General features: G+C 41.3%; 1 protein-coding gene across 1 annotated transcript; it reads right to left on the bottom strand.

The window, feature by feature from the left end:
- Positions 1-3,547: 3,547 nt before the first annotated feature.
- Positions 3,548-9,290, bottom strand: LOC139459752 (uncharacterized). Its single transcript, XM_071241414.1, has 7 exons — positions 9,258-9,290; positions 7,441-7,494; positions 6,759-6,895; positions 6,415-6,567; positions 5,073-5,119; positions 4,142-4,181; positions 3,548-3,597 (listed from the first exon to the last, which is right to left on the bottom strand). Exons 2-7 carry the CDS (start codon positions 7,491-7,493, stop codon positions 3,569-3,571), a joined length of 459 nt encoding a protein of 152 aa, XP_071097515.1. The 5' UTR covers position 7,494; positions 9,258-9,290; the 3' UTR covers positions 3,548-3,568.
- Positions 9,291-15,901: the final 6,611 nt, after the last annotated feature.

Raw genomic sequence — 15,901 nt, 5'->3', positions numbered from 1 at the left:
ACTGCGGGCTGTGGTTTTACCGGAAAAGGGACGCTTCAACACTGCGGGCTGTGGTTATACCGGAAGAGGGACAGAGGGACGCTTCAACACTGCGGGCTGTGGTTATACCGGAAGAGGGACTCTTCAACACTGCGGGCAGTTGTTTTACCGGAAGAGGGACGCTTCAACACTGCGGGCAGTTGTTTTACCGGAAGAGGGACGCTTCAACACTGCGGGCTGTGGTTATACCGGAAGAGGGGGTGTCCACAAGGGCAGCAGTGGTTTTACCGGGGGAGGGACACCTTCACACGTGGGACAGCGGTTATAGTTATATGAAAATAATTATCTTAAACACAACATTATCTCTACACATGGGGGCAGTGGTAATACCGGCAGAGGGTGGGTCCACACTGGTGACAGTAGTTTTACCAGGGGAGGGACACGTTCACACGTGGGACAGTGGTTATACTTTAAGACGTTTGCCTCTGCACATGGGGGCAGTGGTTATACTGGAAGAGGGTTGCATCCGCACATGGGGCCAGTGGTTATAGTGGAAGAGGGTCGCGTCCACACTGGCGGCAGTGGTAATACCGGTAGAGGGTGGGTCCACACTGGTGACAGTAGTTTTACCAGGGGAGGGACGCGTTCACACGTGGGACAGTGGTTATACTTTAAGACGTTTGCCTCTGCACATGGGGGCAGTGGTTATACTGGAAGAGGGTCGCGTCCACACATGGGGGCAGTGGTAATACCGGAAGAGGGGGGCGTCCATGTGGGCAGCAGTGGTTTTACCGAGGAAGGGACACCTTCACACTGGGGACAGTCGTTATACCGGTACCGGTGTCCACACTGGGAGCAATGATTATTCCCCTTATGGGATTATGCAATTCACATCTAAATGATATCTTTACAATGCAGTATTCGTAAGTCGGTGAATTAATGATTCGAGTAAGGACGTTTTACTGAACGGTTGTAAATGACAGTAAATGCATGATCTAAACGTGAATATTTACGATGTGTTGCAATCTTGTAACTCACAGAGCAGTGTTTTACGCTAAAATTCAAACACGGTAACGAAAACATGATTATCATATGGAAAGGAACTGCTGACTCATTGTTTGAGAGGAGATAAGTTGGTGAGATTAGTTGTTTTGTTTGTGCTGTCCCTTTGCCATGTCAGTATCTGCTGTGTTGATTGGATTCTCGGATACCTCCTGATTATGATCATTTGTTGGACATGGTAGACTCAGATGAGTGTGAATGAGTTACAACTCGGCATTAATAATTTCAGTTTTACAACCGTGGCCTTAATGTTACAGGAAGCTAAAAGCGATATAAATCTTAGACGTTCCCCGAAATCCACGAGCCTTTGGTGCCCACAAACCAAACATCATATAAATTTAAATCAACGATCACAGGTTCCTGCCAAGCTAAAGGGACGTAACTATGCACTGTTAATGACAGCGCCTCGGACAAGTGGGCAACTGGGCCAACTGTGGAAAGTTTGTTAGATTTTGTTGAGTAATAATTAATTCTACTTAAACAGTAAGTACAGCGTATAAATCGTTTGACAATGTGAACAGAGTAGTCAACCTGGTGACTGAACTAACCCAACAACCCAACACTTGCAATGACAGATTGTTTGTCCTTTGAAAATTCCGGGGACGACATGGTCCCGCATACCAGTTCGTGTGGCTTTAAACCAAACCCGCGTTCACTCACGCACCCATACAATTTAAGTGGAATTTTAAAATGAGTTGAATTGGGTTCAACACCGTCATATCATGGAGCTAAAATAAGAAGAAAGCCTCGAGTAATGCAGATCTTAGACGTTTCCAACTGCAAGGAAATCCACGAGAGGTCAGTATCCCAAGGCAGAGGTTCAATGGGAGGTTTCCGTCTGCCAATATGGCAATGTGTTTGGACACATTACTTGAAGGTAGATAAGCCTTGTTGGAAAGATTACCCAATACAGTAAGCGTGGTTGTCGTAATCTTGGCTGAAATGAGCATCGGATGGTTAGGTTATGTCAATGTGGCTAATTGTGTGGTACCACTACTTGTGTGGTTCGTTACTCATATTACTCATGGTGTGCATGGTCCAGGTTCGATGGGTTACAGGCTGGAATATTAGTTTCGCTCTGATTGCAACGTGAATTCACTCATTATCTCCTTCCTCCCTTGATTTTGAGCAGCCAATTTGCTACGCTACTTAGTCTGACGTACCAATTAGGGGGCACGGGTGGCACAGTCGTCTAAGGCGCCGCGATTCGCTGTGCAGAGTTGCGTCCATTGGGTACGCCAGAAACCTATGATTGTGGCTTCGAATCGCGGTTCGCCCCGATAATGTTCCGAGGTTTGACAGCACCATACCCGTGCTCGTGGCTTTCACCGAAGTGGTAAACGTCTGAGACCCGCATCACTTGGGTCTTTCCTCCCACATTAAGCTGACACACCGTGATATGACTTGAATACTGTTAAAATACGATTTACAAACTAGCTTCAGTGTTGAGATAGCGATATCAACGACATGTCAATACGGGTTACGTCCCTTGCCCATTTCTTTTAATCTTATCCCGGCGTTTGATTGATCGGTAAAATTTTACTGAAAATCAAGGGCAAGTAATTTGAGATCGCGAGGAGAGCAGAAATGGATCTAGGGGTCAGTGTGGAGATATTGAGGCTGGCTACATGACGGTAGTCTGTAAATTCTCAAGTCGGACCAGAAGTCCAATGAATGACATCATTAGCATTGATCTGCGCATGTGGATACGATGACATGCATCAACCAAGTCAGTGTATCTGACTACCACAAAGAAAGCATTTGCAGCTTCTAAACAACCATCTTCCCGAGGCAAGAGAGTTAACTGACCATAACAGTCCAGTTTTCCCCCTTGCCGAACTAGATCGGTATAATGGAGTTACATTTTGGCTGGACTAATGAGTCTATGCATAGTCCAATCAAAATCGCGCAGCAAAATCGAAATCTGGTTTGTCAACTGTCGTGCAGATTTTGGTCGATTGCAGGATTTGCAAAGCATGTGCACCGACAACTCGTTGTCAGCAAATATTTCCCAAATCATTTCATGTTTTTATTCAAGGTGCCCACATGAGTTGATGCATTTCGCGATGTAAGACCCGTTTTATCACAATATAGATCTTGATTATTGATCAGATCGTCCCGACTGGGCGCCGACATTTAGTTTGAAGCAAATACAAGTGATACGATAGTCGGAATCTGATTGGTCAACAGGATAGGGTTAGAAGGGACATAACTGCTAAGAGCCACCAGTGGCACTACAATCTAGCCCAGGAATACCAGCCTTGTTCGGCAAGGGTGGAAACTGGACTTTAAAAGTCAGTTAACTCTCTTGCCTCGGGAAGTATGGGTTGTTGAACACCAATTCTAATCCAGATCATCACGGGGTGTCAAAGAATATCAAACGTTTGTCCCATGCGTAAATTCTTACATATAAATCATGGTTAATGATGTTCTACATTTACAAAACAAAATGAACTAGTAGAAGGCTTTATTCCGCACAGGATGTTGGTTTATCCTGAAGTAGGAGCCCATTTGTTCACAGCATGATTCAGGTGGAGGCTGTTGATGCGAGGATACCTGTTGGGATACAAATTAGTGTTAAGGCATATATGAACTAAGCATTCCCTAATCCTGATATGATCAAAGATTTTAGTTTTAGATTGATTCATGCTGTATGCGTTTAGGTTGACTTGTCGTTAGGTTAGTAATAGAGAATAGCGGAATATTTGACTTCCCAATCACATTTGACAGGATGAGCGACAGAATTATTGTTTATGGACTGGTCATATATCATACGGGAGGGGTGAGATTAAGGGGGGGGGGGGGGTCATGAAAAAATGACACAGCGAAAGAGGGGGGATCGCCAAAATTCATCACAAATGTAAGGGGGGTGGCATGAAAAAATGTCACAGTTGTATTTTCTCGAATAACCAAAAAAATAGAATAATTAACTAAAACACATTATTTTCAAATTTCCCAGTGAACGTTATTTGTTTGATAACCTTGGAACACATTATTTCCAGCACTTTCGGGAAAATATTGGTATTTTCCAAAAGACTCCAAAATCCCACGTCAGGTACATTCTTCGTCCTACGTAAGTGTAAACTCTGTCATTACTCACCTTGTCCAGGCGACAGGTTTTTTGCAACTATATCCACTATCTGAATAAAAACAGCAAAAAAGAGTCTTGTACAAACTAAACGTTGTTTTTTTTTCACAAAATAATGTTGCCGATGTCAAAGGCACAGAGTCGCTAGTCAGTTACTCGCCAAATCCGACACTGCTCTATTGACATCCATTTCACACCATATTTGGCTTTCGTCAAAGTGCTAAACTTATGAACCCTCACTTCAGCGCTTCGAGCTATTCCTAGACCCTCATTACCATTACCGCCAATGCTACAACTTCCTGTGGCAAAGATGACCCTGTCCACTGAGGCGCCATCACAATCACAATCCAACGTTCAAATTGCAGAATAACCCTGATTATGTTTCTTGGTCTGGCAGTTCCATACTCCTGCTTGTTGGTTTCACCAAAACGGAAAATGTCAATGGCTTGTATTACTTCGGGCATTTCATTCTCATTATACTCACACGCCGTGAAATAAATAACAATAATGTTAAAAGATGTGTAAACCAAAATCACTCACTCAAAGACTAATTATCTGTGAAATAATTGCTCGTTGGCGGACTTCTCCGCACAAAATACAAATGGTTCATTACTTGAGAAACACAACAGAAAACAGGATGCTGGACACGACATATCACACATCCAAATGTAGGAAAAATTCACCGGGTGTCTAATACGAACATCGGCTGTACATTTATCGAGATTAACTCATAGAGAATATAAAGTGTGTTTGTTGACACACATTGGGCAAAACAGTGAACGTAATGTCTACTTTTGTTTGAGGCAAGATTTTTGTTTTCTTTCACCCACAACATTCAATATGTCCATTGAACGATATATTAATTTTGGTCGTAAGGCCTGAGAAAAAATTAATTTGTTCAATCATATTCAAGAACAAATTATGTTTTTCAAAAAGTACTCACCTTCAAATATCGGCTAATAAATTCTGGAAGAGTAATAACACCGTCGTCTGGAAATAGAAAAACTATTTTGATTAACTAACTGTTACTGGAGTATGGTACGGTGAGGTGAAATGGGGTTTAACGTCGCGTCCAAGATTATTGCACTTCTTACACTAAGAGACGTTTGTGTTTCTGTGGTCGGTGTGCGTGTATCTGTCTCGGTGTTTTTGTCTGTCTGTGTGTGTGTCTGTGTGTATGTGTGTCTGTGTCTGTGTGTCTGTGTGTGGCTGCTTGTACTAGTCCGGAATAATGCCGATTTTATAGTGCTAGCCCACTGAGATACCATGTAGCAGTTTAACATGACTATCCCACTCAGACACAGTACACGGACTCCGAGCCGACAAGTCCTTGTTTTAGCCCCTCAATGCCAGGCGCCAGAAAGGAAAACAGCAAGTACCATCTTTTAACGTCTTTTGGTATGACGCAGCCCGTTATCTAATTCCGTATTCCCATGTCTTGATGATTATAAATACGGAGATAGGTCTCAATATTTAACTCACTCACTCACTCGTACACTTTCACAGCACAACACAGTTATTTCACGTGGTATCCTGCGAACAGTGAAGCTGTTAATGGAGAATCAATACCAAACATATCGATGGCAGGTGTGGAGAAGAAAAGATCCTTTGGATGGCCTGTTAAACAACATTTGGCGAGAAAGAACTTGCAGATACATAAGCTGCTTGAATGTTATTTCCAGAAGGCCACATCGATGTTAACATGCCACCGCGTATTCCCATTCAGATGCCATTACCTTCAATTTCGTTCAGTCGTACAATGGAAAATGCTTTTGATAGAGATTTCCTATTATTATGGAAAGGTTTTGTCGCTCTTTTATCATCAACTTCACTGTTACATTGGTCTAATTCTCATATATTCTCGATATGACTTCGAGGGAGACCTTGACATAATTGATCAATATCTCATATTAAAGGGAAATAAAGGAGACATGCATGGCATATGCCTGAACTATCCGCGTGGTTCAGAAACAAATTGGGGGCACGGGTGGTCCAGTTTTCTATGGCGCCGAATTCGCTGTGCAGACTTGCGTCTCTTGAGCACGCAAGAAAGCTATGATTGTGGTTTCGAATCCCGATTCGCCCCGATTATGTTTCTAGGTTTGTCAGCACCATACCCGTAGTAAACATCTGAGTCATGCACACTTTGGAGCTTTGGAGGCATACCAGAATCCTGTTAAAAGTGGTGTTAAACCCAACTCACTCACTCAAATTACATTCTCACAAAACCTTGAAGCATCCCATTTGCATACGGCTTCTTCAGTAAATGCAGTTACAATACTTACTGTTGCCGTCGTAGAGCCTGAAGAGTCTGATCATCTCTGCTCGGCTTACGCTGCCGTCATGGTCCGTGTCAAGGAATTTGTAGAGTGCCTGAGTAAAGGTCTTGGTGGCATGTCTGAACTGAACGTACTCTTGGATTGACATTTCATTGTCATCTACGGGCAACAAACATACACCTTGTACAGCGGGTGGTCCGTACGATACCTGAGCAGTCCTTCGTCCCTTATATCCCGTATGCGTGATTTCGTACATTTTGAAAGGTTAAGGGTGTCTAAATATTAACACTCATTCCAATTATTTATTTACTGAATATATTTATTGAATTTAAGTAGTGAAAGTCACTCACGGTTTGTGTCAGACTTGTCAAATGAAATTAAAAACTCTGAAACTTCCACATGGCCGTTCTTGTTCTTGTCAAGAGCGTTGAAGGAAGAAGTGCCTGCAGCAATCAGATCCGGAGTTGTCGAACCTCCGGCTGGGGTGCTGAAAGATAAAATTGTCACCATCAGCCGCACCTGGGGAACAAAGATTTAATTTAATGAAATAAATGCAAGTATAGTTTAATGTCGAAGATTGAACATGTCTTGACAAAGTGGAAAAAAGTTTTCCTTTATCTCCCTTTTCTAAAGATGACTTCACTTTATCTGTTACTACCTGATTCTCATTGGTTTCTCGTCCAACAGTACTGGCTACTGTCGACCTGTTCAGTTGAGTGAGTATTGTTTTACACAGCTTTAAGCAATATTCCAGCAATATCACGGCGGGAGACACCAGAAATGGGCTTCACACATTGTACCCATGTCGGGAATCGAACCCGGGACTTCGACGTGACGAGCGAACACATTAACCACTAGGCTACCCTACCGCCCGACCTGTTCAAAGCCGGCCACATATATATATAGGGGAACAGCAAGACAGGAATATTGCTTTGAGACATTCTGGGAAATTCAATAAGAATAATTGAATGTATACCATCATTTCTCAACCGATGGCACCACGGGCAGAGACAGACGAAGGGAAACACTTACGTAGGAGCGCATAGCGCACTGGCCACGAGCGTCAGAAGAATAACACCCAACATTCTGAATCAAAGAATATCTATAAGTATAGGACAATCGCGGATAGGGATTACATGTAGTAGTAGTAGTAGTAGTTTTTTTGTAGTAGTAGTAGTTGCAGTAGTAGTAGTAGCAGTTGCAGTAGTAGCAGTAGTAGTAGTAGTAGTTTCAGTAGTAGCAGTAGTAGTAGTTGCAGTAGTAGTAGTAGTAGTAGTAGTAGTTGCAGTAGTAGTAGTAGTGGTGGTGGTGGTAGTAGTAGTAGTAGTAGTAGTGGTAGTAGTAGTAGTAGTAGTAGTAGTTGCAGTAGTAGTAGTAGTAGTAGTAGTAGTAGTGGTGGTAGTAGTAGTAGTAGTGGTAGTAGTAGTAGTAGCAGTAGCAGTAGTAATAGAAGCAGCAGCAGCAGCAGTAGCAGTAGTAGTAGTAGTAGTAGTATATAATTGTTGTTCGCAACAATACAAGGTGATTTCCGAGAGCAACGAATATGTACGCGGCACATTTTGCTGGCATTATTCAAGATTCTTTACTTCAGTATTGGAGGCCTCGTGGCCAAGAGTACAATACATTTCCATCTAATTTATTTGTGTATCTCACACAGTTGACTTACAATGTTTCCATGATATGTGACGTAATACATAATGCATAATTATGTTTGTTTGTTTCTTGTGTTTTTCAAATTCCTCTTTAGGTACAAAGCAAGACCTTTGATTGTTGAATGTGTTGTAGAGGACATTAATTCAATTATTTATTTACGCGAAGGAATGTTTATGGTAATGTTGTGGAATAAATGTATTTCTACTTTGCTTATAGTATAAACAGACTAGTACAAAATGGTAATCGTCCTCAACAACTAACTCATCAACATTTGTTTTCGCATTGTTTTTACTACAACGCCGTTTTCGTATTTTCAAACTATGCGAAAGAGTGTGGAACTTAGCAAATACACAGATCAAGTCTTTATCTAAAACACCCGATGTGATATACATCTCTGGCGCTAGTAATGACTTGTATGAATTATAATGTGACAGGAAATGTGAGCTGGTAATCTTTTGAAACCATTTCTGTATCTCCATATCTACACATCTCTGTTTAAACATAGTTATGAAACCCTTCGTGTTTCCACAATCCTGAGCAATCCAGACATAAGCAAAACCTGTTTGAAATAACAACATCCTGACACGTGAAACCCAGTTCAAAGCCCCAACCGCATCGTGTGACTGTAACATTTTATAACAGGCACAGGGGTAACGCTTCGGATTCATACGAATAAGTCTACACCAAAATTTAGACACCTGCTAAAATAACTTCTTTCAGTGGCATTTAGAAGTTGGAGTGATGAAGTAAGACGAGTTCTATGGATAAACAACTTCTTTATTACAATTAGTGCGACGTTTCGGTGTAGATCCTAACACCTTTATCAAGCAAATTACTTCACCTGCTAAAATAATTTATGCATAGGTTATAACGGCCAACTTCGCCCAAAACGGCACTTGAAGGTGCTTGTTTTCCCAGTTTCAAAAATCTTTAAAAAAACAACTTTGTACTCTTTCTATAGATCCTCTGTATGTATATCCCCAAATTTCACTGCCATAATATAGAATGGGTGCAAATTTATAATATTATTTCAATGTAAAATTGTCGAACATTGTCGCCAAATAATGCCTTTCTTTCAAGATATTGTGAGATCTTTATCTGTACATTTATTAATCAATATTATCTAGAGATATGTTTGAGCATGATGACAAGCTTATATCGTACAGGAAAAGGAAAACAGATCTACATGTACTTACATGTTCAGAGATTGTCGTCTTCTGGATACTAGAACAATGTAAACCAGACATGATATAGGTATGATTTGATAAGATAGTGTTATTTCAAGATCGGGGGTTATCAGAATTGCACGCAATGCACAGAAGACCTTGAACAAATATGCCATCAGCAATATTTCAGCTATGTCATGGTGACGTGTAAATAAACGTCTGTGCAACACACACCAACGGTCACCAGTCAGACCATCCTAACGTCACACACTAACGGGTACGATGACAGTCACGGACACAGAGCCTGACTACCCTAACGTCATGCACCAACGGGTACGATGACAGTCACTGAAACAGAGCATGACCATCCTAACGTCACACACCAAAGGTTACGATGACAATCACCGAACCTGACCATCCTCACGTCACACACTGTATGCTTTTAGGTTAATTTGAAGATTCAACTGAAATGAATAAATGACTCGGATGTTACTAAAAGTGAATAAGGAAATAACAGGTTGGGGTTTTGCAGACTTACAAAGACATTTTGAGAGGCATTGGCAAATGGAAATGATATAAACATATCTGCAGGGGTGTTGGCAATCAGATCTAATGGTTTCTACTGGTTGGTGTGATGAGTCGGTGGCCCTCTAGGTCGTTAAAGAGGTTGGGGGTCAACCAATAACGGGTAAAACTACCTTTGTTGGTCAGGCATGCACGAATTCTTCTCGGAATGCTTCTGATGAGCCGACCAATGTCAATGACAGTTGGTGGATTTTGACGTTGACGTACACGTCTGTCAATGACGTCCCAGACATGTTCAATGGTGAATGAGTGCTGGCCATGACATGGCTGTTTTTGATGTTGGAGGAATTGGATCACAATCCTGGCACAATGAGCACGTGCATTATCAACTTGAAGGATGAAACGTTGCCCAACACGTTGTGCAAAACGATCATGATGTACGATGTTAACGTCCATAAAACGCTGATTAGGTCGTCTCCCAACTCGATTCCTTCAGGCATGGATGTGGAGAATGAACCTCATTTCGTCACAAAACATGACATTGGCCCTACGTCGATTATCTCAGTGCTGACGTTCCCTACACCACTGACGCCTCTGATTTAGATGACCTACAGTCAGTTGTGGGATGATACGTGGACGTCGTGCACGCAAATGCCATCTGTGCAGACGATACCGCACCGTTTGTTCATGTACCAGCTGCCTGTTGCTACCGGTCCCGCATCTCTATGGCAGTTTGCAACCGATTTCTTCATGCTCTCGTTCTGACTAATCTGTTCTGGGCTGGAGTTGTTGCCCTTGGGTGTCCAGAGCGGCGTCGATCATCAACGTTATGTGTTTGTTGGTATCAAGCCCACAATCTGCTGACGGATTGAGAAAAATGCAGCGTTTGAGCAAAAAGATACTGTCGTGTGCCCACCTGCACATGTTCATAGAAAGTCAGTGTTCACCACGTTGCAGTCGTCGCATGATCAATGCTCTTACTTCCTTCACGATTAAACATATTTAGTGAAGTGTATTTGGTGCCAAGAACAGAATATGTGTCAGCTCACAACCGAGCCTGAGTGACAGTGTTAAATCTGGCATACCTTCCCTTGCACGTGCTGTCCGAGGTCATGGGTTTCATGATTTCAGACATTGACTGCAGACATACATCAGCTAGATTTTACCCTACTCACCAATCACATTTTGTGAGTAGGTTCGTGAATTAATTGTGTATACCCACAACCACAGAGTATATACAAATAGCAACGGGTTTACATATCAATAGCACAGTACAGCTACCAAAATATGCAGAGCAACCAGATTGTAGTGAGTGAGTGAGTTGGGTTTAACTGTATTCCAGTTATATAACGGCATGTCAACTTAATGTTGAAGAAAGCCCGAAGTGGTGCAGGTCTCACTTCGGTGAAACCCACGGGTATGGTGCTGACAAACCTAGAAACATAATCGGGGCGAACCGGGATTCGAACCAAAATCATAGGTTTCTGGCGTGCCCAAGGAACGCAACTCTGCGGCGCCTCAGACGACTGGGCCACCCGTGCCCCCCAACCAGATTGTAGACACAAATAGAAACTACTGTGTCTACTTTCAGCAACCACTATACGAGTGAGTGAGTATGGCTTTACGCTTTTTGCAATATTTCAGCAACATCACGGCGAGTGGACACCAGAAATGGGCTTCACGCATGTACCCATTTGAAGAATCGAACCGGGGCCTTCGACGTGATGACCGAACGCTTTAGCCACTGGGCTAATCCACCGCCCCCATATGGAATTTAATTTGTTATGGCTCAATACATTTGCATGAATAACATTTTAACAGGTAAACACCTAAATGTTTAACCTATTGAAAATATTTATACGTTCAACCGATGCCACGTTGCTATTCATTACCGCTATAACAAAAGAGTTCTCGTTTGTTTGGCATTGTGTCTTGGAAAAATTGAAGCACACTATTTCCATTTAGAGTTTTCGGACTTTGATTCAATACCAGAATTTTTTTTTAAAGCAAAATCTCACGCTATCGCTACTGATTTCGAATATGTAAAAAATATATGGAATTTACTCTGCAAACTTCTACATTGAAACCACATTTTAGTTTATCGCTTAATTGGTATTGATATTTTAGGAGAGAAACGTTTACAAATAATGCATGATCATTGTACATGTACATTCTCACGACAGATAAAGAACCTGGAGCATTTCTTATCATGAGTCAGACGCCTTGAATCCCAGTGTGCCGAAAGCTTAGTCATGCCCAGTTTGACCCGTGAAGATCCGGGTTAAAATAGCGGTCTTGTACAATACATAAGCAGAACTCTCAACAAAAGTCAACATGAACTTCGGTGGTGTTTGCATGCATTGCAATGTGACAAATATAGACGTAGAGTCAGTACAGTGACTGGGAATTACACAGGTGTTCTAAAATATAGAGGTGACAATCTGTTTCTGCCAGTTGTAAAGAAAATAATGTTTAACAGCAAAGGGTTTTTTGTTTACAATCACACACTAACATGCGTTTATACTCTGTAAACTCCCTAAATGTGGCTTCAAGGCAATCTGCTTCCTAAAATCACTTACACAACTTGACTGGGTCAAACATAAATATTTTGCTGGGGTAGATATGTAAATTATTCAAAATACTCAATTCTGAATGGTAAATCAGATGTATCAAATAACAAAGACCACCTTTGCTTGCAACAGCTCATTTGAAGCTGTGCATTTAGTTCCAAAGAATGCACCATCACATAACAAGTAAAATAGCTTTTCATTGAAAACACGCATTTTTCTCCCAATTAGAATTTTAGAATGCCCACATCATTACAGTCAAGCAGATCATGAGCCAAAATTAGAATGACCGCTGTCATACTTCTTCTTTGTGGAGGTCAACACACAGACACACATGACCTTATCCTTGTGATGCATGCATCTGAAGATGATCAACTCATGGATTAGCACACAATATACAACATACACACATTAGCTATCACGTTGCTTTCTTGTCCACAAGCACTGACAGCATAAGAAATTCACTGTGTGTATACCTTGTTTCTCTAAAAGATGAAATGCACCCTATAAATCATCCATCAAACATTTGTGCTTCATGTGATTCACATGTGCAGAGGGGCGGTCGGGTAGCCTAGTGCTTAAAGCGTTCGCTCGTCACGCCGAAGACCCGGGTTCGATTCCCGACATGGGTACAATATGTGAAGCCCATTTCTGGTGTCTCCCGCCGTGATATTGCTGGAATATTGCTAAAAGCGGCGTAAAACTATACTCACTCACTCACATGTGTAGACAGTCAGTGTACACAGAAGACTTTATTGAAATGCCCCCATTTTTCACAAATTTCAAAAACCTGATTGAAAATGTAACAACTAATTTATTGCAGCTTATTGTAAACTAATTAAAACATAGAGGAATATGTAGTCTTTGAAGTATGTCCACAATTAAAATGATTTAAACATTTAAAATGCTATCGACATCACTTTACAAAGTTGTATACACTGCATGCCTCGATCACTCCAAAATGCATACAAGTAATAGTCTGTTTGGTATTGTGTCATGGAAAAATGGAAACACACCATTTCAATTTAGAGTTTTCGAACTTTGATTCAATACATGTACCATAATTATTTTTGAAAGTAAAATCTCACGCTATCGCTACTGATTGCGAATATGAAAATAATATATGGAATTTACGCTGGAAACTTCTACATTGAAACCACATTTTAGTTTATCGCTTAATTGGTATTGATATTTTAGGAGAGAAACGTTTACAAATAATGCATGATCATTGTACATGTACATTCTCACGACAGATAAAGAACCTGGAGCATTTCTTATCATGAGTCAGACGCCTTGAATCACAGTGTGCCGGAAGCTTAGTCATACCCAGTTTGACCTGTGAAGATCCGGGTTAAAATAGCGGTCTTGTACAATACATAAGCAGAACTCTCAACAAAAGTCAACATGAACTTCGGTGGTGTTTGCATGCATTGCAATGTGACAAATATAGACGTAGAGTCAGTACAGTGACTGGGAATTACACAGGTGTTCTAAAATATAGAGGTGACAATCTGTTTCTGCCAATCGTAAAGAAAATAATATTTAACAGCAAAGGGTTTTTGTTTACAATCACACACTAACATGCGTTTATACTCTGTAAACTCCCTAAATGTGGCTTCAAGGCAATCTGTCTCCTAAAATCACTTACACAACTTGACTTGGGTCAAACATAAATATTTTGCTGGGGTAGATATGTAAATTATTCAAAATACTCAATTCTGAATGGTAAATCAGAGGCATCAAATCACAAAGACCACCTTTGCTTGCAACAGCTCATTTGAAGCTGTGGATATGGTTCCAAAGTTAAGAATGCACCATCACATAACAAGTAAAATAGCTTTTCATTGAAAACACGCATTTATCTCCCAATTAGAATTTTAAAATGCCCACATCATTACAGTCAAGCAGATCATGAGCCAAAATTAGAATGACCGCTGTCATACTTCTTCTTTGTGGAGGTCAACACACAGACACACATGACCTTATCCTTGTGATGCATGCATCTGAAGATGATCAACTCATGGATTAGCACACAATATACAACATACACACATTAGCTATCACGTTGCTTTCTTGTCCACAAGTACTGACAGCATAAGAAATTCACTGTGTGTATCCCTTGTTTCTCTAAAAGATGAAATGCACCCTATAAATCATCAATCAAACATTTGTGCTTCATGTGATTCACATGTGCAGAGGGGCGGTCGGGTAGCCTAGTGGTTAAAGCGTTCGCTCGTCACACCGAAGACCCGGGTTCGATTCCCGATATGGGTACAATATGTGAAGCCCATTTCTGGTGTCTCCCGCCGTGATATTGCTGGAATATTGCTAAAAGCGGCGTAAAACTATACTCACTCACTCACTCACTCACTCACTCACTCACTCACTCACTCACTCACACACATGTGTAGACAGTCAGTGTACACAGAAGACTTCATTGAAATGCCCCCATTTTCCCAGTTTTCAAAAACCTGGATGAAAATGTGACAACTAATTTATTGCAGCTTATTGTAAACTAATTAAAACATAGAAGAATATGCAGTCTTTGAAGTATGTCCACAATTAAAATGATTTAAACATTTAAAATGCTTTCGTCATCACTTTACAAAGTTGTATACACTGCATGTCTCGATCACCCCTTTGATTCAATACCAGAATTATTTTTGAAAGCAAAATCTCACGCTATCGCTACTGATTTCGAATATAAAAATATATTGCAATTTACGCTGGATACTTCTACATTGAAAACACATTTTAGTTTATCGCTTAATTGGTATTGATAATTCAGGAGAGAAACGTTTACAAATAATGCATGATCATTGTAACTCGTGTCAGTTTTTCTGAGTTGTGATTTTAATGCTAGAACAGCACATTGCTTTTGAGCTTTTGAAGTAAGGACATTCTCGTGGAAACGGGACGTCATAGTATGTTTAGTAAACGCAGCTGAGGGTAGGTAAGTACTGAGGGAGACTGATAAGTAAGAATCTACTTAGATGTCCACATCAATCTCGGATGGAAACTGGGTTTCTGACATAAGGTACTTGCTTTTCTCATGTGAATTTTCTTACGAATTGATCTCCCAGAATGTCGATGATATCAGAATATTTTTTTATGTCTTTAGACTGTAGCAGGGCGTGGAGACATCCCACAGATGACATCCTTGCCTTGTCAGCTTGCTGACGGGGTTAACCTCTTTGGTAATATGGACAAGGCGTCCGACTTCTAATCAGAAGGTACGTGGTTCGAATCCCATCATGGGACGCAGACATTATATGGCCGCTACATTGGCGCCCAACGTGGGGGCTGAGCACGTTCATATCAAATTTGAGCAAAATAAGTCTCAGTACCCTACGATGCGGCCCAGGACGTGCCTTCTGTTGGCGGGGAAGTATATAGCAGGGCGTGCAGTCATCCCACAGATGATATCCTTACCTTGTCAGCTTGCTGGCGGGGTAAACCTCTTTGGTCATGTGGACAAGGCGTCCGACCTGTGACCAGAAGGTCCGTGGTTCGAATCCCATCACGGGACTCTAAAATCTTATGGCCGCTACAAGACATATTCAACATAATCCACTCCGAGGT

The sequence above is a fragment of the Haliotis cracherodii genome, unplaced genomic scaffold (genome assembly GCF_022045235.1).
Source record: "Haliotis cracherodii isolate W230 unplaced genomic scaffold, xgHalCrac1.p SCAF_13, whole genome shotgun sequence".
In the NCBI taxonomy this organism is placed as follows: domain Eukaryota; kingdom Metazoa; phylum Mollusca; class Gastropoda; order Lepetellida; family Haliotidae; genus Haliotis; species Haliotis cracherodii.
The sequence above is the reverse complement of the archived record's forward strand: the minus strand, read 5'-3'. Positions and strand labels throughout refer to the sequence as shown.

Excerpts from the sequence above, each read along its gene's own strand:
- LOC139459752 (XM_071241414.1), bottom strand. The coding sequence starts at position 7,493 with ATGTTGGGTGTTATTCTTCTGACGCTCGTGGCCAGTGCGCTATGCGCT. Across the intron at positions 6,896-7,440 it reads AGTGCGCTATGCGCTCCTAC|CACCCCAGCCGGAGGTTCGA; the intron begins GTAAGTGTTTCC and ends TTTATCTTTCAG. Across the intron at positions 3,598-4,141 it reads AAACCTGTCGCCTGGACAAG|GTATCCTCGCATCAACAGCC; the intron begins GTGAGTAATGAC and ends GTATCCCAACAG.